This window comes from Rattus norvegicus, chromosome X, assembly GCF_021556685.1.
Source record: "Rattus norvegicus strain SHRSP/BbbUtx chromosome X, alternate assembly SHRSP_T2T, whole genome shotgun sequence".
Lineage (NCBI taxonomy): Eukaryota > Metazoa > Chordata > Mammalia > Rodentia > Muridae > Rattus > Rattus norvegicus.
The window spans coordinates 78,218,466-78,242,823 of NC_141554.1; the positions used below are offsets into that span (position 1 = coordinate 78,218,466).

The 24,358-nt window shown below is 41.3% G+C and overlaps 2 protein-coding genes and 1 pseudogene across 13 annotated transcripts in view; 2 read left to right on the forward strand and 1 right to left on the reverse strand.

Annotated features, from left to right (window-relative positions):
- Pbdc1 (polysaccharide biosynthesis domain containing 1) overlaps positions 1 to 24,358 on the forward strand; it is a 217,252-nt gene that overhangs the window by 34,133 nt on the left and 158,761 nt on the right. For 11 of the 12 annotated variants that reach the window (XR_015646370.1, XR_015646368.1, XR_015646364.1 and 8 more), the window contains exon 6: positions 9,456 to 9,585. The gene's annotated coding sequence lies outside the window, so the exon portion shown is untranslated. Of the gene's footprint in view, positions 1 to 9,455; positions 9,586 to 10,464; positions 12,712 to 24,358 lie in introns of those variants that run through there. The other variant, XR_015646359.1, reaches the window with a different exon arrangement.
- Positions 1,005 to 4,552, forward strand: Magee1 (MAGE family member E1). Its single transcript, NM_001079891.1, has one exon. It carries the CDS (start codon positions 1,229 to 1,231, stop codon positions 4,028 to 4,030), a length of 2,802 nt encoding a protein of 933 aa, NP_001073360.1. The 5' UTR covers positions 1,005 to 1,228; the 3' UTR covers positions 4,031 to 4,552.
- Rpl19-ps22 (ribosomal protein L19, pseudogene 22) lies at positions 10,174 to 10,835 on the reverse strand (annotated as a pseudogene).

The following is a 24,358-nucleotide window of genomic DNA, read 5'->3' on the forward strand; positions in this document are numbered from 1 at the left end:
TCAGACACACATATTTATGTAATGGTGTGCTAGGCCCATAATCAATTTTGTGAACCCATGTGCTGAATGCAAGGTGGGTAACAAAATGTTGTTGGAATATGGCATCATATGCTGTCCAGTTGGTATTGCACAAAACTATACAAGATTAACTTCACAGTAACATACAGAATACTGGCAGCATAGGTTACCACGAGGGTCTATAAGGAAACCAAATGTTTCCCTTTATCCATTATCTGTCTTATTCTGGACAGTTTCCTGCACTTTAACTGTGGCTCATATTCCAGTAGCTCCTCGGTAACTAATAGAAACCTTCCCAAAGACTTGCTTCCGTAAACCACGCTAATTGCAGTTTACAGCGAGTTTTCCTAATAGACGCCATGGGGCTAACTGTCCTAGGATAATTAATTTTGGGTGTGGTTGGAATAGCACTATTGCAGGACCCCACAAAAGAGATTACATTTTCCTATATTGGTAAGAGTTGGGACTGTGCACAGTGAAAATGTCTAGCTAGCTACAGGTTTCTTATGTAAAGCTAAGCCCCAGCCCTTTGGTCTTTTGGAGAAGGGGCAGGCTCTTATAGCTGGCAGTAATTTGAGAGGCATTAGAGGTTTCAATAGAGAAAACGACAGGAGACAAGGGAAGGGACGAAAGCTGCACCATTCCATGCACCATGCACATTTTCCCCCATAAACAGTTTGGAGGAATATGCAAATCCTAAGGATACTAACTGCCAATTTTGAAAATCTATTAAGTACCTGACACTTGGGTAGAAACCTTTTAATAGGTACCCTGACTCTTGAGAAATAGCTAGTATTACCTCCATTTAGCCATCTTCTCCAAGCTCCTTGTCTCACCCACCCAAGCCTCCCTCCTGCCATTGCGCAGTTTTGGTGCAGAATCACCAGGTCCACTTTCGCAAACCCACGGGAGGGGCTGGGCGGGGCGGGGTCGCCTTGTCGCAGAGCCCAACTGCGCCTGCGCGGACTGCGGCAGAAGGCGGGGTGTGAGAGGCGAGTATCCTGAGACTAGTCTGCGTTCACTGCTGGCTAGAACCTTCGTTCTTTCCCACCACCTCTAATTTCTGCTCCTGTGACTTGCTCGGGGCTGGCGGCAGCATCACTCCTGCTGTAGCAGCGGTTCCGTGCAGAGGCACCTACAAACCTCGCGCCCTTGTCTGTGAGATCGCGGGCCTGTCAGTGTCAGCTTCAACACACTGGTCGACAGGACCATGTCGCTGGTAAGCCAGAATTCGCGCCGCCGCCGCGGTGGAAGGGCCAATGGGCGCAAAAACAGCGGGAAGGGTCGCCCTGCTGCCGTGCCAGGGCCAGCCGTCCCCCGGGATCGCAGCGATCCTCAGATCCTTCAGGGCCTCGGCGCCACTGAGGGCCCTGGCACCTCCGTGCTGCCCACCCCCCGGGGGGGCTCAAGCACCTCTGTGCCGCCCACCGCCTCAGAGGGCTCAAGCGCCCCTGGGCAGCTCATCACCTCCGAGGGGCGGAACACCTCCCAGCTGCCCACCTCCAGGAAGGGTCGGGGCACCCGCCGGCCTCCTGCAGTCTCCGCGGGGCTGAACGCTGCTGCGTCAATCACCGCCTCGGAGGGCGCGAGTACCCCAGTGCTGCCCACTGCTCCTAAGGGCTCAAAGGCCTCTGAGCATCTCACTATCTCAGAAGGGGCGAGCATCTCCGAGCAGCCCCAATCTCATGAGGGCCCTAACGTGCAGCCCACCCTGGGTGAGGGTTCGGGAACCTCGGTGCCGCCCACCTTCTCCGAGGAATCTGGCATTTCCGAGCCGCTGCCCTCTGGTGAGGGCTTGAGCATCTCCGTGTCGCCCACCATCTCGGAGGGAGCGGGTATCAACGAGCCCTCCCCCGCTAGTAAGGCTCCAAGCACTTCGGTGCCGCCCACTGCCTCTAATGGACTGGGCATCAACCTGCCGCCCACCTCCAGTGAGGGCCTGAGCATCTCTGTGCTGTTCTCGGCTTCGGAGGAATCCGACATCTCCGTGCCGCCCCCCTCCGCTGAGGGACTCAGCACCTCCATGCCGCCCCCCTCCGGTGAGGTCCAGAGCACCTGGGTGCCGCCCATTATCTTGGAGGGATGTAGCGTCAAGGTGCGGTCCACCTCCAGAAAAGGACGGCGCACCCCAGTGCGATCAGCTGCCTGTGAGAGCCCCAGCCCCTCAGCCGAGTGCCTGAGCACGTCCCTGTCATCCATTTCTGCTGAGGGCTTCTGCAGCTCGCTGGCGCCCTGCGCGGAGGGATCCGACACCTGTGAGCTGCTTCCCTGCGGGGAGGGCCCGAGCACCTCGGGGCTGCATGACCTGGAGGAGGAGTCGAGCATCTCGCAGATGCCCCTAGCTGCAGAGGGCCCTAGCGCTTCTGGGTCGTCCATTGAAGATGAAAACCCTGAGGAAGCATTGAGCTGTGGTGCTTCTGTGGGCATGAACTTATGCAAGTGCACATCCCTTGCTCTGCAAAAGGCTGATGATCCGTCTGTACGCCCAAAGCGTGCAGAAGGCTTCCTGGATTTCCAGGTCCTGAGAGACAGTGAGAATTCCAACTCCATTACCATTATGGGCCTGGGCACCGCCCACGTTGCTCTTACCCTGAAGCCTCAGGATCCCATGGAGCAAAATGTAGCAGAATTGTTGCAGTTTCTGCTACTGAAGGATCAGACCAAGTACCCTATCAAGGAATCTGAAATGAGAGAATTCATTGTCCAAGAATATCGCAACCAGTTCCCAGAGATCCTCAGACGAGCAGCGGCCCACCTGGAGTGCATCTTTAGGTTTGAACTGAAGGAGCTAGACCCTGAGGAGCACACCTACATCCTGCTCAACAAACTGGGACCAGTGCCCTTTGAAGGGTTAGAAGACATCCCAAATGGGCCAAAGATGGGCCTCTTGATGATGATTCTGGGACAGATTTTCCTAAATGGCAACCAAGCCAGAGAAGCCGATATTTGGGAGATGCTCTGGAGATTCGGAGTGCAGCGTGAAAGAAGGCTTTCTGTTTTTGGGAACCCGAAGAGACTTCTGTCTGTAGAGTTTGTGTGGCAGCGTTACTTGGACTACAGGCCGATAACTGACTGTGTACCAGTCGAGTATGAGTTTTACTGGGGCCCACGATCCCACGTAGAAACCACCAAGATGAAAATTCTGAAGTTCATGGCTAGGATCTATAACAAAGACCCCATGGACTGGCCAGCACAGTACAATGAAGCTCTGGAGGAAGAGGCTGAGCGAGATGTTCCTAATAACTGGCGAGCTGTTCCTCACTTTAGGAGGCCCCTTTTTCAAGAAGTTTCTCCAGAACTACTGGCTTCCGATTCAGATGCTCCTGGCTGTCCCTCAAAATATTCTCCTCATTCTTGGCCTGAGTCAAGGTTAGAGAGCAAGTCAAGGAAATTGGTTCAGTTATTTCTGCTGATGGATTCAACTAAGCTGCCTATACCAAAGAAGGGAATCCTGTATTACATTGGTCGAGAGTGTAGCAAAGTGTTCCCTGACCTCCTGAATCGGGCTGCTCGCACCCTAAACCACGTGTATGGGACAGAGCTAGTGGTCCTTGATCCCAGGAACCACTCCTACACCCTGTACAACCGAAGAGAAATGGAAGATATGGAAGAGATTATGGACAGTCCAAACAGGCCCGGCAACAATTTCTTAATGCAGGTTCTGAGTTTCATCTTCATAATGGGCAACCATGCTAGGGAGTCTGCAGTCTGGGCCTTTCTGAGGGGCTTGGGGGTTCAAAATGGGAGAAAGCATGTGATTACCTGTAGGTATTTGAGTCAGCGCTACATAGACAGTTTGCGGGTTCCTGACAGTGATCCGGTGCAGTATGATTTTGTATGGGGCCCTAGAGCCCGCCTGGAAACCTCCAAGATGAAAGCCCTGCGATATGTGGCCCGAATCCACAGAAAGGAGCCACAGGACTGGCCAGACCAGTACAGGGAGGCGTTGGAAGATGAGGCCAATAGAGCTGAAGCTGGGCGCCGACCACTGGTTGTTCGTAACTTGCGATAGATTAACGTGTCAGTGAGGCCTTGTATGTCCAGGCCTAGAGCCCTGGTTCTCGTGTATTGGGAGTGGGCGTGTTGGGGGGGGGTTGTGTATTGTATTTGATATTTGTGTTCCAGTTCCAGTTACGTATTTTTCATATTTAGTTCTTGTTTGGTACCTTGAAAAGTTTCCATTGTTTTAATAATACTGTCCAGTAACGTGAATGTGATTGACCACTTGCTGTCCCTGTTGTACTTTGTGCTGTAAGAGTTTTGATAGTGTTACAACGTGTTTTAGGACTCTCTCCATCTTGTTGCATTGTCTGAAAGAGAATATATAGCATATAGCTATAGATATAGACTTTTCCTTGAAAGCTTGAAAAAATTCATCAGTAAAGTGATCTAACTTCAGATGTTAAACAAATATGTAACAACTGACAAAGCACTAAGTTGTGGCTGGCTTCCCTCTTGTCTGCTATTGTGTAAAGAACACTAATGTTTACCTGTATTTGCTTTGCTGTGCTAAAATGTATTGAAAATAAAAGTGTAATAAATAAATCAAATAGTACTAATTCACTAATTTATTATATATATATATATATAATTCCTCTCATATAATGGGCACAGAGGTATATTCTGGTTATAGTATGCTAGACATATACAAGACATAGCACCTTTTCTAGAACTAAAGGACCAGCAGTTTTATTATGATACACTAAGTGCTATATAGTACCCTATGTAGCAAGTTCTATGGGAGTTAAGAGGAGATACATCAATCAAATTCCTGAATCTAAATAGTCTGTGGTGACCATGATGGATGGGGGTGGGGGTGGGGGGACAAGACTGGGATCTTGATACAACATGAGGTAAATGAACTCAAATCTGGATTTTAGTCTTCAGTGAGTACTGGTATGGATTGAAGTCAAGTGATTTCAAGGTAAGAGCTATCTCCTTAAGATGGTTGGTCATCCCGTTCAAGGAATCAGAGAAAGGTCTGGAAGAGCTTGAAGGGGCTCGAGACCTCATATGAACAACAATGCCAACCAACCAGAGCTTCCAGGGACTAAGCCTCTTCCCAAAGACTATACATGGACTGACCCTGTGCTCCAACCTCATAGGTAGGAATGAATAGCCTAGTAAGAGCACCAGTGGAAGGGGAAGCCCTTGGTTCTCCCAAGACTGAACCCCCAGTGAACATGATTGTTGGGGGGAGGGTGGTAATTGGGGGAGGATGGGGAGAGGAAGCCCATATAGAAGGGGAGGGGGAGGGGTTAGGGGGACGTTGGCCCGGAAACTGGGAAGGGGAATAATAATCGAAATGTAAATAAGAAATACTCAAATTAATAAAGATTAAAAAAAAGATGGGGGTTGGGGATTTAGCTCAGTGGTAGAGCGCTTGCCTAGGAAGCGCAAGGCCCTGGGTTCGATCCCCAGCTCCGAAAAAAAAAAAAAAAGAAGCAAAAAAAAAAAAAAGATGGTTGGTCATGGGGCTGCAGTGATATTTCAGGGGTTAATTGTACTTACACCTCCCAGAGAACCCACATTTGGATCCTGACATCCATTTTGGGCACCTCACAATTGCCTGTAACTCAAGCACCAGGAGATCCAATACCTTCTGGCCCCAGGAGACACTCACACAAAGATATACACATGCACATTAATAAAAAGATATGTGAGTCAGCAGGCTGGGGATGCAGCTCAGTGTTTGCACATGGCCCCAAGTGCTGTCCCAAGCACTATATAAACCAGGTATGGTGGCTTGCCCCTGTAGTCCTGCATTTGGGAAATAGAGGGACAGGGGACCAGAAGTTCAAAGTTATGAGCTACATAGAGTTCAAGGCCACCCTGGGATGGACAGGGCCTTGTCTTAAATACTTCAGGAAGACCTTCAGGAAGTTCAGCTTTCTCTGAGTTATACTGCAGTTTTAATATGCATCCCCAAACTGAGTGCTTAATCCTAAATGGTACGTGTTTCTCACCCTTATGACCAAGGTTCAGGGAACATCAAAAGAGGAATAGAGCATGGAAAGCATTTAAAGTAGAGTGCTATGGAATGCAAAGTTCTGCACTTGGCATGGCGATTGGATTCATGAATTCAAACTAGCTGTGGTTCCCCTCACAAGACCTGCACGAGATCAGTCTAACCAAAATTCTCACATAGATGGGGGGCATGCTCGCCAGGCTCCACCTTTACTGAGGAGCTCACTATTGGCAATGTATAGCTGCTATGGGAGGGAGAATAAATCTTTTTTACATACACGGCCACTGGTAGATTTTTTCATGCTCCAGTAGATGGCCCCCTACCCACACATATAATGGCAGAACAAATTGGACTTAGTAGGTTATTTAAAAAAAAATAAAAAAAGAGGACACAAAATTGGGAAGGGACCTTGTTGGGGAGGACTCGAAGGAAGTTGGAAGGAAAACTGGGGTGTGGTGGTATGATATGATATGGTTCATTGTATATATGTATGATGTTCTCAATAATAACTAATATTTAAAAGAGGGCTAGAGAAATGGATCAGAAGTTAAGAGCACTTGCTACTCTTCTAGAGGACCTCAGTCCAGTTTCCCAGAATATACCCCAAACAACTCACAGCCGCCTGGTACTCCGGCTTCAGGGATCCTACACTCTCTTCTGGATTCCACAGGTACCTGCACTCACATGGCCTACCCACAAACACATGTGCATGCATGCACATGCACTTACACATAATTAAAAGTAAATATTTAAATAAATGAAGACATGGATAGATAAATAAAACAAATCTTCAATTCTCAGTGGTATACACCAACACACTTTTTGAACCCATTTTACATGATCTGCGTGGGTTCCCCATCGTTCTGTTTATATTGTCTTCATTCAGGTAAACAAACCAAAGGAGCAGCCTACATACAGAAAAGCTATTCTTTTAGTAAAAGGCACAATAGCCATACTAGAATAATACGGTGCTTTTTAAAATTTTCTGCTCAGGTGTACTATATTCCATTGGCAACATCCAAGTCAAATAATGAAGCTTGCTGTTAATGGAAGGAAAGTATACTTCTTCCAAGGAATGATATAGCCTGATTGAGAAGCTACACAAGCTTTGAATACAAACAAATTAGCTGACCATATAAGGATTTAGTATTTATTGTGAGATGAAAAGCTATTGAAAAATTTTGATCTGAGGGGTGGAAGGATTGGAGTAGTTTTGACAGAATTATATGGACTCTTGTAATGAAAAGCAAAGGGACCAAGGAAAACAGATTCTCTAATTTCAGGATAGCATTTCTTCCCTAATGCTTTAATTAAGCGGTATAATTTTCAAGGAAATTTTAACTAAAATAGTTAGAGCCAGGCAGCCTGTTTTTTTTTTACATAATACCTGAGAAAACAATCTTTATTGTAGAAGATATTAAAGGAATTAATACATAATTATTAAGACTGTGTGGTCTAGGGCTGGAGAGATGGCTCAGTGGTTAAGAGCACTGACTGCTCTTCCAGAGGTCCTGAGTTCAAATCCCAGCAACCACATGGTGGCTCACAACAATCTATAATGAGATCTGATGCCCTCTTCTGGTGTGTCTGAAGACAGCTACAGTGCACTCATATACATAAAATAAATAAATCTTAAAAAAAAAAGATTGTGTACCTGACACAAAAATCATGGTCTCCCTGATTATCAGCTATAGGACATTAAATAAGTTATTTTGTACTTTGTACTTTGCACTTCAGTAATCTTGTTTGCAAAATGGGCATGATGATTTTACCTGGCCTATTATTATGTAATAATTAAATGTAACATGTAAAATACAACAGGACCAGATACGGTTAGCAATATATAGATGATGTTGCAGGTTGACTTTTTCAGAAATAGAACTGAGAAGTGGATATATCCATGAAATTTTTACTAGGTAATGTGTTTGGGTTCAGTACCTATAAGAAATCAAAGGAAGTAGAAACTTGCAGACATAGAGTGATACTTAGAGCAAATAGATTAGTTGATTCCGAAAGCAAGTTTCAAGTCAGGGTTGGTTGCACAGAGTTGTCCCAAATTAGAAAAATAGGACTAAATTTTTATAATTCCATAGTGATTAGTCATTGGCTGTATCCTGTCTCTTGATAAAGCATCTTACCTCTGGATAAGCCAATTCTTCGCAGGCAAGAGTGGTCTGGCTGTGCTAAGTATAAACCCAGTGGCCATCAACACTTTCACGTGCTGGAGGAGTAAGCACTTCAATCCTGCAGAGTTGAAGCAACAGGTGGTATATAATAACATTCGCTAAAGCTGTTGCTTCATGCCCTTTAACCTCAGCTTCTGTAATTTTTCTTTCTGTTATTGTTTTACACTATGGTCATCAAAAGGGATTAAATAATTTTTCCACATTAATGAATCATTTTACTTTGGGCACGAAAGAAAGATTCTGATATATCTTTTATTAATTAAGCTCTGTATCAGTTTTTCATGTTCTTAGTACAAATTTTTTTGCAGTAACACATATTAATTGTATAAAATATTTGGTTTCATTATGACATTCTCCTGCATATATGTCATGTACGTTGATCTTTGTTACCTCATCACACTCTCTTATCCCTCCCCCACCCATCCTACTGGTCCTGCTTCTCTTCCTAAATAATTCTCCTTCTGCTTTCAAGTCTCTATTTTATTTATGCATAGATTATGTATATGGGAGAAAACATAAGAGTTTTGTTTTTCTGGGCCTAGCTTATTTTGCTTAATATGATGATCTTCATATCCACCCATTTCCTGCATAATATATGTTCTTTTATGGTTACATTGTGTATGTATGCCCATTTCATTATCTAGCCATCTATTGAAGGACCCTTAGACTAACTATATAACTTGATGATTTGTGAACAAGGCCACAATAAGCTTGGGTGAGCAGGCATTCTCAGTGCCATACTGACTTGAAATTCTGAAGATAAATACCTGGGGTAACTGTATAATACTTATTATAACTGTATAATAAGGTAATTTAAATTTTATTTTTAGGGGACTATCCATATCGATTTCTATAGTAACTACATTGATTTACACCTATAAGTAGTGTATATAGGATGCTTTCCCCTACATCCTCACCAGCATTTGTTATTTATTTTGATTATAGCCAGTCTGGATAAGATGGATCAGAGTGTAATTTTGGTACACGTTTCTCTGATAGTTAAGAATGTTGGATAGTTTTTTGTGTATATTTGTGTAACTCTAGGCTATCTAATATGTTGTCCTGGCCTCTTCCAGCTCCATGCATGTATGTGCTTGTTCATGTGCAACACACGCACGCACACACACACACACACACACACACGTACATAAATAAAATTAAATAAGTCTTATGGGATTGTTAACTGTCAATTATGTGGATTAAGCAGAAGGTAAAAGAGTAGTTCTTTTAAAGATGAATATGAATTTTGCTAAGTGAAATAATTTTGTTCTGTCTCTTTCTAGGTGAGAATATCTCAATAAACGGTGACAGAAATTTGATAACTAAATGGCAGTCATTGAAACTGGATGAAAATATGTGATGGGATGAAATACTTAGGTCTCAGATAACCACACAAAATGCAAAGACTAAAAGGTAACTCCACCAGAAATTCCAGTCATTAAATGCCAAAAGGGAGAAAAGTGGGAAATAGCAAGGAGTTTTTAGGGCAGTTGCTTAAACTGAAGATTCAATAGTGTTTGTACTTCCTCCCTTCTTGACAGTAGTATTATTGACATTCAGGATTTAACTGAAATTATCTTCTAATGAGTTCAGATTAAATGACTACTTTTTCAGGTAGAACCCATCATTCCTAGCAAAATCTAAGCTCTCTAGAAGAGTACATGGAATTGTCATTTCGTTTTTATCTCTTACAATTTATTCCTAAACTCTGTACAACCAGGGTTTTCTTCCACCACTCTACTTCGGTTGCTCACAATGTAGGTAATAACATACAAATTGATAAATCCACTGATCACTTATCAAGCACCAATCTTTTAGTGACTTTTGACATAATTATTTTTTTACCTTTCTAAACATATTACACACATTGAAATAATAGTTTCACAATCTTCCCGCTCCACTAACAACAGTTATTTTTCCTCTTTAAATTTTAGGAATACACTAGAATTAGTCCTAGAGCCTGTTTTTGTTTTTGTTTTCTTTTTTTTTTCAAGGACAAAAGCTTGTTTTATTTTAATGGCTGATCCACGAGAGGCCACAGCCAGGCCACTATGTACAGACATGAGGGAAGCTTCATTTCTTGGTCTCTTCCTCCTTGGACAGAGTCTTGATGATCTCCTCCTTCTTTGCCTGGAGGCGCTCCTCCCAGCGCTTTCATGCTTCCTTGGTTTTAGACCTACGAGTCTCAGCCTGGTCAGCCAGTAGCTTCTTGCGAGCCTTGTCTGCCTTCAGTTTGTGAATGTGCTCCATGAGAATCCACTTGTTTTTGAACACATTCCCTTTGACCTTCAGGTACAGACTGTGATACATATGGCGGTCAATCTTCTTAGATTCCTGGTATCTCCTGAGAAGCCGGTGCAGGATCCTTATCCTTCTCATCCAGGTCACCTCTTGCTCTTCCCTATGCCCATATGCCCACCCTTCCATCGGGCCAAGGTATTTTTCCAGCAGCAAGCCCGGGAATGGACAGTCACATGCTTCCGTATGATCAGCCCATCTTTGATCAGCTTCCTGATCTGCTGATCGGAGTTGGCATTGGCGATTTCGTTGGTCTCTTTGGGGTCCAACCAGACCTGCGTATTACCACAGAGAAGGACACTAGAGACAAGCCTCTTCTGTAGCCTGAGCATGCTCATGGCTGCAGACGCAGCAGCGAAAGGAGAGAGCTTGTTTTTGTTTTCTTTTACTGTGCCTAGATCCCTCTTTAGTTATTCTCACTCATCCATTATTTCCTAGATTTAAAGGTTATCTATGATGCTGGAGAGTCAAACTTTTACTTTTAATCTCAGAGTTTTGGTTCCCACCATGAAGCCCTTTCTTATCCAACTAATTTAGCAAAATTTGCTCTTGTATGCATAAAATACATTACATTCTAAAATACTCAAATTTGAGTTCTTGAAATTCACTTTCATTTTCGTTCTTTCTGTAGATTGTCTTGTCTTAAAAGATTGATTGAAAATAAAGATGGTCAGTTAATTCTTACAGATAATCAGTATAAAAGCTTGGGATCGTACCAAACTGCCTTTTGATTTCAAGGATATTAGGAAATCCAGCATGATAACAAATTCTGATAGCTCTATCATGAAAATAAATCTAAAATCTGAAAATCAACTTCAGAATCACTACTGTGTATAGCCTAGTTGGGGAAAGTGTGTCAATGTGGAGGTAAGCATTGAGACCATCTTCCTAGCTGCCTGGAAGACAATATACTGCTGGTTCCCTTCAGAACCAGGTGTAGAACTCAGCTCCTTCTCCAGCACCATTTATCTGTCTCATGACATCTTCCAGTGTGAATCTCTTCTGTGTGTCTCTTTCTATTCCCGAATATTTTCTGCCTCTCAGATGTTCCACCTTCTATTCTACACTTTTCTAAAAGCCATAGATTTTTTTTAATTGACAGGTGATACATCCATACAATATATAAATTATTCTCACTACAGTTCTTCTTTTTAGTTTAATAAAAGGCTCTTTTTCTTTCAAATATGAATTGAATACAATTATAACAATTATAAAACTATGAGGTATGATATATATTGACAATGTGTAGTCCATAGTATTTGAAAGTTAAGGAAAAAAAATCGTCTATTCTATCTTGGATTATCAACCTAAAACCATCTTTTTAGACCTAGAACACCACCTTAAATCATAAACGTTTTAAGCTTATAGGATGACTATGACGATCTAGTTTTCAACCTCATCAGAGACCTGAGAAGGGACAAATATTACCTGAGTTTTTAGGAAGTGCAGGGATGCAGCTTCCAAAAATTATAGAAATGACAGTGACAGTTGACTGCCTGGATAGTCCCCATATTCTCTAAACTATTGGAGTATCATCTTCAGCCTTATGACCCAGAATATTTGAAGGATCTTTTGTGAAGCAGAAATTATGAAGGACTTGCTTAGCCTCTCTTGCCAGAGTCCAGCAGTTGATGTCCCTGTGTCCATTTGCTCTTTCTGGATAGCATTCTGTCTGTAGATGAAGTTAGGGCATTTTCTTTGCTCAGTGGCTAGCTTGCCACAAATGAAGCCATCTCTAAATGGAGGTCTTTCAATGCTCATCTTCCAAATTGAATGGGGTGTTGCCAGGAGCTGACTTGTTTCAAAGTCAAAAATTTTTCAAATTAGTAAAAACAAATTTAAATGCCATATTCTGTGAGTCTCTTATCTGAACAAGCTAACATTGTTGTATCTAGCTATTTATCATCTGCTCAACCCAGGATGTATATTTCTGTGATAATCTAGACTAATGTCTGACAAGACCATGAGTTTGATTGGTTGACTATTAACTTGCATTAGTTAATTATCCCAAACTGTTTGTAACAGCAGCTATTAAAGGGACTGGGACTAAACTTTGTATTTTTAAATGAGTCGTTTAGGCACAACGACTATCTAAGAGTTGAAACAAAATATATAGTATATTGTTATACATATAAAACCTTAAATTTTGTATCAATATACAAAGATTTATACCAGTGAAAACCTTAAACCTGTATTAATGTACAATGATCTGTAGCCATGTAAACAAAAATAAACTTTTTTAAGAATAATAATAGCTTTAAGTTGAAGAATAGATTCAATAACCTACCTTTTACTCTATATGATAATTCTATATTTCCCCTTTTTCTTCTCAATCCCCCCATCCTCTGTCTAAAAAAGAAAAAAGGACAGAGAAAAGGAAAGGAAAGATAAAAATTCCTTAGTATAAGCTCCTTCTTTCATTTTCTCCCTGACCAAGACCATAATTATTTTTAATCATCCCCTAAAATGACAACATATCCATAACTCATAAGATGACCAAAACCATTTACTTCAACTTTAGGGACTGGGACTACTGTCTTATAATTGTTCATACTGTATGTTGTTTATTATTATAAGAGAAATAGCCTTTTTTATTTAGGAAAAAAGGAGACATTTTTGAGGTTTAGTCTGTCGTTATGTATTCTAATGCTAAATTCTGTACCTGAAGGTCAAGGCGTACAAGTGAATTCTCATGTTTCCCAGCTTTTGTCATGGAAACCTTGTTTTTTAAATTTAAAACTATTGGCTACATAAAAATGGCTATAGCCAATTACTGGAGGGACTAGAGGTAGGAAGGTTTTGAGTTACCTGGTTGGGAGTTGCAGAGGGAGAGAGAGAGGTAAAGGATGCTTGAGAGAGGAGGAAGCCGCCATGAGGGGAGATGGGCCATGAGCACATGGCCAGGAGAAACAGCAAGTATTTGGGGTACACCACTGAGGAAGTATCCAGGCAAAAAGTTAGAAAAGTAGATTAGGGGTTACCCCCCAGTAATTGTCAAAGTCAAATAAAATCACCACAGTCTGAGTCTCATTCATTTGTAAGCTAGATGGGGATAAATTTAAATCAGTTCAACTATACTCAACATGGTCTCTAGCAGCAGGAAGGACCATGGACATCAACATGGACTCAGGTACCAACACTGACCATGCATATCCACATGGCCTCTGGCAGTAACAGAGACTACAGACGCCAACATGACCTCTGGCAGCAGCACATATCATAAAGGTCTTTTGAGGAGGGCCAATTCCGAAAGTGAACCTTCCTTCAGGCTGCTACACACCACTCTGCCAGCCCTATTTAGCAACAACGTGCTCCCCTGTCCACCAGAGTCCTGCTTCTGCCTCTGTTACTGCTGCAGTTGCTACTGTGTCTCTACCTCTCTCGGCTCCATGCATGTTGTTCTGTTCTGCCATTGTTCCCAACTCTCCACCACAAATTTATTTATTTATCGCATTGCAAACTGCAGTGTGTCACACATTATATATTTTTTCCCAAATGGATTTGCATGAAAATACTTATTGTAAAAACTCATTGGTCTGGTTCAAGGTTTCAGATTTCTGAAGCACCATAAATACTGGACTATCACGGAGACTCCTCTCAGATATCCCGTTGTTTGCCCAAAGTCAGCATGATTTTGTGTCTGGGCAAGGTGTCCAGAGAAGGATCAGTGAGAACTCCAGGTCATTGATGGCTCCAGGCCATCAATGCTGGCTGCCCCACTGGGTTTGACTGTTGTACCTGGAGCCAGCATCATGGCCCCCATGCTCTCCTCCCTGCAGCAGGGTGAGCAACTCCATTCTGTGGCCCTGCTAGTTCACTCTGAGGACCTGACCTACTCAGCAACAAACTGTTCCCTTGTCCTGAGGGCCAAGCTCCCATACCACTCCCATACCACAGGCACCAAGTCTCTAGTTTGTTTGCCATTCTCTTGTGGCTCGGCTCCACTATCATTCTTTCCCAATTTCATGAGACCACTTTTTAATAGCATCTTCCCATAAAACCTACTCTTCATTCACTGTCATGTTTCCCCTGGGAGGTACCATGAGTCTCTCAGGCTCCTCTGGGCTGCTCCACTGACCCTTGAGAGCCTGTGGCCACTGCTGTTTTGTGCTCCCTCAGCCTATATATTCTCTTAATTGATATTTAGCATGATTCCAAGTTTTGCTTATTGTAACTAAAGCTATGAGAGATAGTTTGCCATCTTTTATTGTTTCTAAATAAAACTACAGAAGTAGAATTGCTGGGACACACAGTAGGTGTATATTGAATGTTCATATGAAAGTGACTGTTTTTTCCAAAATATTATGCAATTTTGACTCCCACCAGCAACGAATGACACTTCAAGGTGCTTTGCATAAATACAAATGATTGACATTATGAGTTTTTAAAATACTCACTGTAGTGTGTAGAACCTAGTATTACACTGAGATTTTAATTTGCATTTTCTAACAGTTATATTGAGGACATTTTTCTGCATTATTGGCAATTGATTTCTCCACTGCATTATCCATGAAATATAATGTGAAGTTTTTATATACATATACATTATGGAGTAAATAAAGTGAATTAATGTATCTATCATCTCATATACCACTTTTTGTGAGAATGTTTAAAATATTCTGGGAAAGATATTAGGAATGGTCAAATAGATACTGTATTATTATTACTTATACTCACCTTGCAGTAAAATCTATCTTCAGAATTTATTCTGTTTGTCTAACTCAAATTTGGTAGTCTGTCAGCATCTACCCATTATCAATTATCCTCCAGTCCCTGGTAACCACTATTATACTTTCTCCTTCTATTTTTTAATTTCTTTGGATTCAATATGGGAATGAGATCAAATAGTATTTTTCCTTTCTGTATGTGGCTTATTTCAATTACCACGATGTCCACCCAATTCATCAATATTATTACTCTCCTAAAAACATCCTATTGTGTATGTATATTACATTTAGTTTATTTATTGTTAGACACTTAAGTGGATCCCACACCTTGGATATTATGAACAATTATTTAGTCTTTTCTGGGTTCATACATATTTTAGGGTTTTTTCTATTTTTGTAAAGAATCATATTGGGATTTTTATAGAGACTGTCTTCAAATCTTTAGCTAACACTGGGTAGTGTGGATATTTAAAATAATATTTATTTACTTTTATCTTGCATGTATGAGTATTTTGCATACACACACACATACACACACACACACACATATATACATATATATGTATGTATGTGCACCCTATACATGTGCCTGGTACCCACAGAATCCAGAAGAAGGTATTAAATCCTTGGAACTGGACTTACAGATGGTTATAACAATACAGATATTGTCCTGGAAACTGCCAAGATCAGTATACAGATATAGTTCCGCATTTATCAAAATTCCAATGTCATGTTTCACCAATTTAGGAAAAACAATCCATATGGAACCACAAAGGCCATGAGTAGCCAAAGCAATTCAAGGAGTAGGAACATGGCTAGAGGTATTAAAACACCCCGCTTTAAATTATACTACACAAATGTTGGATTTTGTTAAAAGCTATTTATGCACCCATTGGTATGATCATATGAATTTATCCTTTTTGATTAATAATGTATGTTGCATTATTAATACCAGGAATGCGTTCCAGATTTAACTTAAATCTGGTGAATGGCTCTTTTAATGTTATGTTGATTGCAATTAGTTAAAGATTACACTGACTACTTTCAAAAATTTTTGTTCCTCAGCTTTAGGAACAAGGCTATTGCTAGTTTTGTAAGATGTTTTTGAAACTATTCCCAATTATCTGAGAGTGGGGAGGTTTGCAAGGGTCAGTGTTAATTCTTCTTTCCACGTTTGATGGAATACACCTGTGCTGGGCTTCTTTTTGCTAGGCTCTACCCTTTACTTGCTTCTAGTCTACTCAAATTTTATATTTTATTTTGGTTTAGTCTTGGGAGCTTGTATAAGTGTAGGAATGTATCCATCTAGGCTAAATTATCCAGTTTGTTGTGTGATTGTTCACATCCTTTATATCTGTGTTGTCAATTGAAATGTAACATTTACTTTTCTTTCCAGCTAAGCCTGCCTGCCTGCCTGCCTGCCTGCCTGCCTGCCTTCCTTCCTTCCTTCCTTCCTTCCTTCCTTCCTTCCTTCCTTCCTTCCTTTCTTTCTTTCTTTCTTTCTTTCTTTCTTTCTTTCTTTCTTTCTTTCTTTCTTTCTTTCTTTCTTTCTACACTTCAAATTTTATTCCCCTCCTGGTCCACCCTCCAACTGTTCCACATCCCATACCTCTTCCCCGCCTCCCTATCTCCACGAGGACGTCCCCACCCCACCCACCCCACCCACCCCACCAGACCTCTAAACTCCCTGGGGCCTCCAGTCTCTTGAGGGTTAGGTGTATCTTCTCTGACTGAACCCAGACCTGGGAGTCCTCTGCTGTATGTGTGTTGGAGGCCTCATCTTAGCTGGTGTATGCTGCCTGGTTGGTGATCCAGTGTCTGAGAGATTTCGGGGGTCCAGGTTAATTGAGACTGCTGGTCTTCCTACAGGGTCGTCCTCAGCTTCTTCCAGCTTTTCTCTAATTCAACCACAGGGGTCAGCAGCTTCTGTCCATTGGTTGGGTGCAAATATCTGCATCTGACTCTTTCAGCTGCTTGTTGGGTCTTTTGGAGGGCAGTCATGATAGGTCCTTTTTTGTGAGCATCCTTTGCACTGGATCCCACTTTGGGCCTGTCGCTGTACCCACGTTTCCTCAGGCACTTCTCCATTTCCATCCCTGCAGTTCTTTCAGAAAGGAACAGTTATGGGTCAGAGTTTTGACTGTGGGATAGCAATCCAACCCCTCACTTGATGCCATCTTTCTGCTGGATGTGAGTTCTACAAGTTCCCTCTCTCCATTGTAGGGAATTTCATCTAGAGCCCCCACCCCCCGACTTTGAGTCCTGAAGGTCTCCCACCTCACAGGTCTCTGGTACATTCTGGAGGGTCCTCTCAACCTTCTTCATCCCGAGGTTGCCTGTTTCCATTCTTTCTGCTGGCTCTCAGGGCTTCAGTCCTCCCCACCCCACCTCTGCCTAATCATGTTCCTCTCTCCCCACTCCTGTCCTTTTACCTCTCCCAGGTCCCTCCCTCCACCTTGCAGTTGCTTTCTTCTCCCTCCCAAGAGGGACTGAGGCTCCTCACTTGGGCCCTTTAAATTGTTAATCTTTTTGAGTTTTGTGACTTGTATTTTGGGTATTCTGTACTTTATTTTTTGGCTAATATCCACATATTAGTGAGTACATACCGTGCATGTCCTTTTGGGTCTGAGTTACCTCACTCAGGATGATATTTTCTAGTTCCATCCGTTTGCCTGCAAAGCTCAGGATGTCCTCGTTTTTAATAGCTGAGTAATATTCCATTGTGTAGATGTATCAGCTTCTGGCTATCACAAATAATGCCGCTATGAACAGAGTGGAACACGTGCCCCTGTGGCATGGTGGTTTTTAATTATTTGAATATTTTTTTCCCTTTTTCTTAGTCTACATAAACATTTGTCAGTTATCTTTATCTTTTTTAACTGTTTTTTTAAAGATTTATTCATTTATTATATATAAGTACACTGTAGCTGTCTTCAGATACACCAGAAGAGGACATCAGATCCCATTACAGATGGTTGTGAGCCACCATGTGGTTGCTGGGAATTGAACTCAGGACCTCTGGAAGAGCAGTCAGGTGCTCTTAACCACTGAGCCATCTCTCCAGCCCCCTATCTTTATCTTTTTAAAAGTCAAGTTTATTTTGTTTTATACTGCTTTTCCAGTCTCTAGTTTATTAACTTTGGTCTGATCCTATTTTATTCCTTAAAATAACTTAGTGCTTATTTTACCCAGTTAGAGCTTTAGCCATAAGGTTGGTTGACAGCTTGCCTTTTTGATGGATGCTGTAAATATTCTTCTTAGAACTACTATGAGTTGTAAATCCCATTAGATTTCAAATGTTGTGTTTCCACTTATTTTTCTCAATATACCTTTTTATTTTCTTAAAAAAATTCTTTGTTGGCTCATTGATCATTTCATACCATATATTCAAATTTCTCTAAATTCTCATTGTTGCCAGTTTTTGTACCCATGTTCAGAAAAGTTATTTGATATGTGTTCTATCTTTTGAAATTTATTAGAAATTGTATGTCCTTCCTGTAGAATATTCCACATATGCTTGAAAATAATATGTATTCTGCTGCTATTGGACTGAATGATTACATATTTGTGTTAAGTAAATTTTACTTACATTGTACTGAAAGTCCTATGTTTCTTTATAATTACTCTGGATAATATATCCATTGTTGAAAGTGGAGTAGTCCCTTACTTTTATTTCTGCTTCTCCTTTTATATTTATTAATATCTACTTTATACATTTAAGTGCACACAATTGGGTGTATACATTTGTAATTTATGCATCCTTCTTCTTTAAGGAATTGAGTGGAATTTGTTACAGGGCAATACTAACAGTCTCAAAGGCTGAGTGCGGGCTTCTTTTTTTTTTTTTTTTTGTAAATACAATATTTTCCCTTCTCCAACTACTCCTAGATCCTCCCTACCTCCTCACCCACCCAATTCCATGTCCTTTCTTTCTCTCTGTTTTTAGGGAAAAAAAAGGAACAAATAAGCACCACAACAGCAAAAAACCAAGCAGGCAAGCAAGCAAGAAACAAACAAACAAAAAACCCCACACAACACAAAAACACTAAATCAGAGATCATAATATACAAGCAAAAGACCAATAATACAAAACAGGGAGAGAGAGAGAGAGAGAACAGAGAGAGAACGGGTGGGGGGAGGAAGGGAGAGAGAGGAGAGGAGAGGAGAGGAGAGGAGAGGAGAGGAGAGGAGAGGAGAGGAGAGGAGAGGAGAGGAGAGGAGAGGAGAGGAGAGGAGAGAAAAACATCCTTGGGGTGTTGGACAGTTCATTTTGTGAATTCAACTTAGCTGGAGAAGAGGCGAGGAATTCCAATAATGGATTGGGACTTTCCTGGAAAATTAAGTTGCTCTCTTTTTTGTCCTTTTATGGGATTTTCAGATATGGGATACAAATCAGATGTATGACAGGGAGGACAATTTTGCACAGCTAATGATAAAGGGCTCCCAATACAACGAAGCAACGGGTAATTAGCAATCTTCACAGTTGGCCACTTTGGTATTATCTTGCTTGGTGTGGTTTTGTCTTTACTGTTTGCTTAATCTCATTATGTCCTATTGTAGTACAAGTCTGCAGCTGTATCAGCCTTTAGCCATTAGCCATCTGCCTCTTTACCCTTTCTGCCCCTCTAGCTTATTTCTCCCCTTGGAGACTTCCATTCCTTAATCTTGGGTGAACGGCTACTAGTTGACATTGTGCTGTTGACTCTACCTATTGAGGGAAAGGAAATGTCTCTGATCTGTGGCAGTCAGAGGAACTGCAGGTGCCTTTGAAATCTCGCAGGACAATATTTTTAGCACCAAATTGTTGAAATCTGGAAGTTTGCATTTTATAGTAAAAAAAAGTGTAGGGACCAAATATGAGGAGCAGAATAACAGTTACCAGGGGCTTAAGAAGGGTAGGATCTAGTTTAGACCCTGGAAGCAAGACAATTTTTATGGCTATCCAAATGATTGTTTATGTCTAGGCAATATTACATTAAAATAATGTAGACATTTTGTCCTAGACTAAGAATTATAGTAAACCATAATGCACAGAAAGAAATGTAGCCTGTGATGAAGCCAAATGAATATATTTATCTTCTTATTTGACTATTGGGCCTTTAAATAGTACAGACACCTTGCAGGAACCTCTATTATAGGACTTCCATCTCAGGATCTGATCTCCACTTTGTAACACTAAAGATAAGCCTTTGTGATTATTGGATTCAGATAACACAAACATATATCTCAAGTCTGAGGTAGACAACAGAAAATTTGTTTACATAATTAAAAGTACACTGGCTATATATTAAAATAACTTAATCACAGTATGTTAAGAAGGGTTGAATTATACATTATGGTGAGAGCTAGCTGGACTGGGAATCTAAACGATTTATGGCTCTTGGTTAAGACATAAGAAGTGTGTCCAGAGTCTGTAAGAAACTGTTGGCCTTCTTCCCAAACACTATATCCACTGGTGTCCTTTTCTTTTCTTTTTTCTTTTTTCTTTTTTTTTAGAAGATCCTGTAACAACTGTTGTAGTAAGTACTAAGAATTATGTTTTAATTACTTTTATTTTTTTACAGTCTAGCCTTACCTTTCTCCTAGTCCACCCTCCCACAGTTCCTCATCCCACTCCTGCCCTTGTCTCCAAGAGAATATCCCCACCCTCCACCCTCTCCAGGTCTCCCCATTCCCTGAGGCCTCCAGTCTCTTGAGGGTTAGGTGCATCTTACTGAGTCCAGACCTAGCAGTCCTCTGCTGTATATGTGTCAGGGACCTTGAACCAGTTCCTGTATGCTGCCTGGTTGGTGATCCAGTGTCTGAGAGATCTCAGGGGTCCAGGTTAATTGAGACTGCTGGTCCTCCTACAGGGTTGCCCTACTCTTCAGCTTCTTCCAGATTTTCCCTTTTTCCTGTTTCTGTCCACTGCTTGGGTGTAAATATTTGCATGTGTCTCTTTTATCCAAGAGAAGTAGATGGCAGGAAATAATCAAACTCAGGGCTGAAATCAACCAGGTAGAAACAAAAAGAACTATACAAAACCAGGAGCTGGTTCTTTGAGAAAATCAACAAGGTAGATAAACCCTTAACCAGACTAACCAGGGGGCACAGAAAGAGTATCCAAGTTAACAAAATCAAAAATTAAACAGGAGACATAACAAAAGAATCTGAGTAAATTCAAGAAAATCTGGATGAAATGGACAATTTTGTAGACAGATACCAGTTATCAAAGTTAAATCAGGATCAGACAAACCATCTAAACAGTCCCATGACACCTAAAGAAATAGAAGGAGCTATTAAAAGTCTCCCAACCAAAAAAAGCCCAAGACTAGATAGGTTTAGTGGAGAATTCTATCAGACCATCATAGAAGAACTCATATCAATACTGTCCAAACTATTCCACAAAATAGAAACAGAAGGAAGACTACCCAATTCCTTCTATGAAGCCATAATTACGCTTATATCTAAACCACCCAAAGACCCAACAGAGAAAAACAACTTCAGACCAATTTTCCTTATGAATATCAATGCAAAAAAGCGAATAAATCTTGCAAACTGAATCCAAGAACACATAAAAATGATTATCCATCATGATCAAGAAGGCTTCATCCCAGGGATAAAGGGATGGCTCAATATACGGAAATCAAGCAATGAAATCTACTATGTAAACAAACTCAAAGGAAAAAAACCACATGATCCTCTCATTAGATGCTGAAAAAGCATTTGACAAAATTCAACACCCCTTTATGATAAAAGTCCTGGAAAGATCAGGAATTCAAGGCCCATACCTAAACATAGTAAAAGAAATATACAGCAAACCAGTAGCCAAAATTAAACTAAATGGAGAGAAACGTGAAGAAATCCCACTAAAATCAGGGACTAGACAAGGCTGCCCACTCTCTCCCTACTTATTCAATACAGTACTCAAAGTCCTAGCCACAGCAATCAGATAATGAAAAGAGGTCAAAGGAAAACAAATTGGAAAGGAAAAAAGTTAAAATATCACTATTTGCAGATGAGATGATAGCATTCTTAAGTGACCCCAAAAGTTCCACTAGAGGACTATTAAGCCTGATAAACAGCTTCAGCAAAGTAGCTGGGTATAAAATTAACTCAAATAATCAGTAGCCTTCCTCTACACAAAAGAGAAACAGACTGAGAAAGAAATTAGGGGAATGACACCCTTCATAATAGTCACAAGTAACATAAAATACCTTGGTGTGACTCTAACCAAGCAAGGGATAGATTTGTATGACAAGAACTTCAAGTCTCTGAATAAAGAAATTGAAGAAGATCTCAGAAGATGGAAAGATCCCCCATGCTCATGGATTAGCAGGATCAATATAGTAAAAATGGCCATTTTGCCAAAAGCAATCTACAGATTCAATGCAATCCCCATCAAAATTCCAACTCAATTCTTCATAGAGTAAGAAATAGCAATTTGTAAATTCATTTGGAATAACAAAAAACCCAGGCTAGCGAAACCTATACTCAACAGTAAAAGAACTTTTGGGGGAATCACCATCCCTGACCCCAAGCAGTATTACAGAGCAATGGTGATAAAAAGTGTATGGTATTGGTACAGAGACAGGCAGGTAGATCAGTGAAATAAAATTGAAGACCCAGAAATGAATCCACACACGTTTGATCTTTGACAAAAGAGCTAAAACCATCCAGTGGAAAAAAGATAGCATTTTCAACAAATGGTGGTGGTTCAACTGGAGGTCAGCATGTAGAAGAATGCAAATTGACCCATTCTTATTGCCTGGTACAAAGCTCAAGTCCAAGTGGATCAAGGACCTCCACATTAAACCAGATACACTCAAACTAAAAAAAATCTCCTGAACAGAAGATCTTATACTCTAAGATCAAGAATTGACAAACGGGACCTCATTAAATTGCAAAGCTTCTGTAAGGCAAAGGACACTGTCATTAGGAGAAAATGGTAACCAACAGAATGGGAAAAGATCTTTACCAATCCTACATCTGAAAGAGGGCTAATAGCCAACATATACAAAGAACTCAAGAAGTTAGATTCCAGAGAGTCAAATAGCCCTATTAAAAAATGGGGTATTCTCAGCTGAGGAATATCGAATGGCTGAGAAGTACCTAAAGAAATTTTCAACATCCTTAGTCATCAGAAAAATACAAATCAAAACAACCCTGAGATTCCACCTCACACCCGTCAGAATGACTAAGATCAAAAACTCAGGTGAAAGCAGATGCTGGCGAGGATGTGGAGAAAGAGGAACACTCCTCCATTGTTGGTGGGATTGCAAGCTAGTACAACCACTCTGGAAAGCAATCCAGCTGTTCCTCACAAAATTGGACATAGTACAACCTGAGGATCCAGCTATATCTCTCCTGTGTATATACCCAAAAGATGCTACAACATATAACAAGGACACATGTTCCACTATGTTTATAGCAGTCTTATTTAGAATAGCCAGAAGCTGGAAAGAAGCTAGATGTCCCTCAACAGAGGAATGGATCCAGAAAATGTGGTACATTTACACAATGGAGTACTACTCAGCTCTTAAAAACAATGACTTCATGAAATTCATGAAATGGATGTAACTAGAAAATATCATCCTGAGCGAGGTAACCCAATCACAAAAAAACACACATGGTATGCACTTACTGATAACTTGATATTAGCCCAATAGCTCTGATTACCCAAGAGTATAGGCCAAAGACCACATGAAGCTCAAGAAGAAGGATGACTAAAGTGCATAGTCTTCAGTCCTTCTTAGAAGGGGTAACAACAATATTCATAGGAGGAAATATGGAGGCAAAGTTTGGAGCAGAGACTGAAGGAATGGCCATTCAGAGCCTGCCTCACCTGGGAATCCAGCCCATATACATACAGTCACCAAACCCAGACAATATTACTGATGCCAAGAAGTGCATGCTGACAGGAGCCTGATATAGCTGTCTCCTGAGAGTCTTTGCCAGAGCATGACAAATACAGAGGTGAATGCTTCCAGCCAACCATTGAACTGAGAATGGGGTCCCTATAGGAGGAGTTAGAGGAAGGATTGAAGGAGTTTTAGGGATTTGCAACCCCATAACAACAATAATACCAACCAATCAGAGCTCCCAGGGAATAAACCACCAACCAAAGAGTACACATGGATAGACCCATGGCTCCAGCTGCATATGTAGCAGAGGATGGCCTTGTTGGGAGCCAAAGGGAGGAGAAGCCCCTGGTCAGCCAAGGCTGGACCCTCTCCCCAGTG

What these genes read in the sequence shown, in the direction of transcription:
- Magee1 (NM_001079891.1), top strand. Translation starts at nt 1,229, where the DNA reads ATGTCGCTGGTAAGCCAGAATTCGCGCCGCCGCCGCGGTGGAAGGGCC.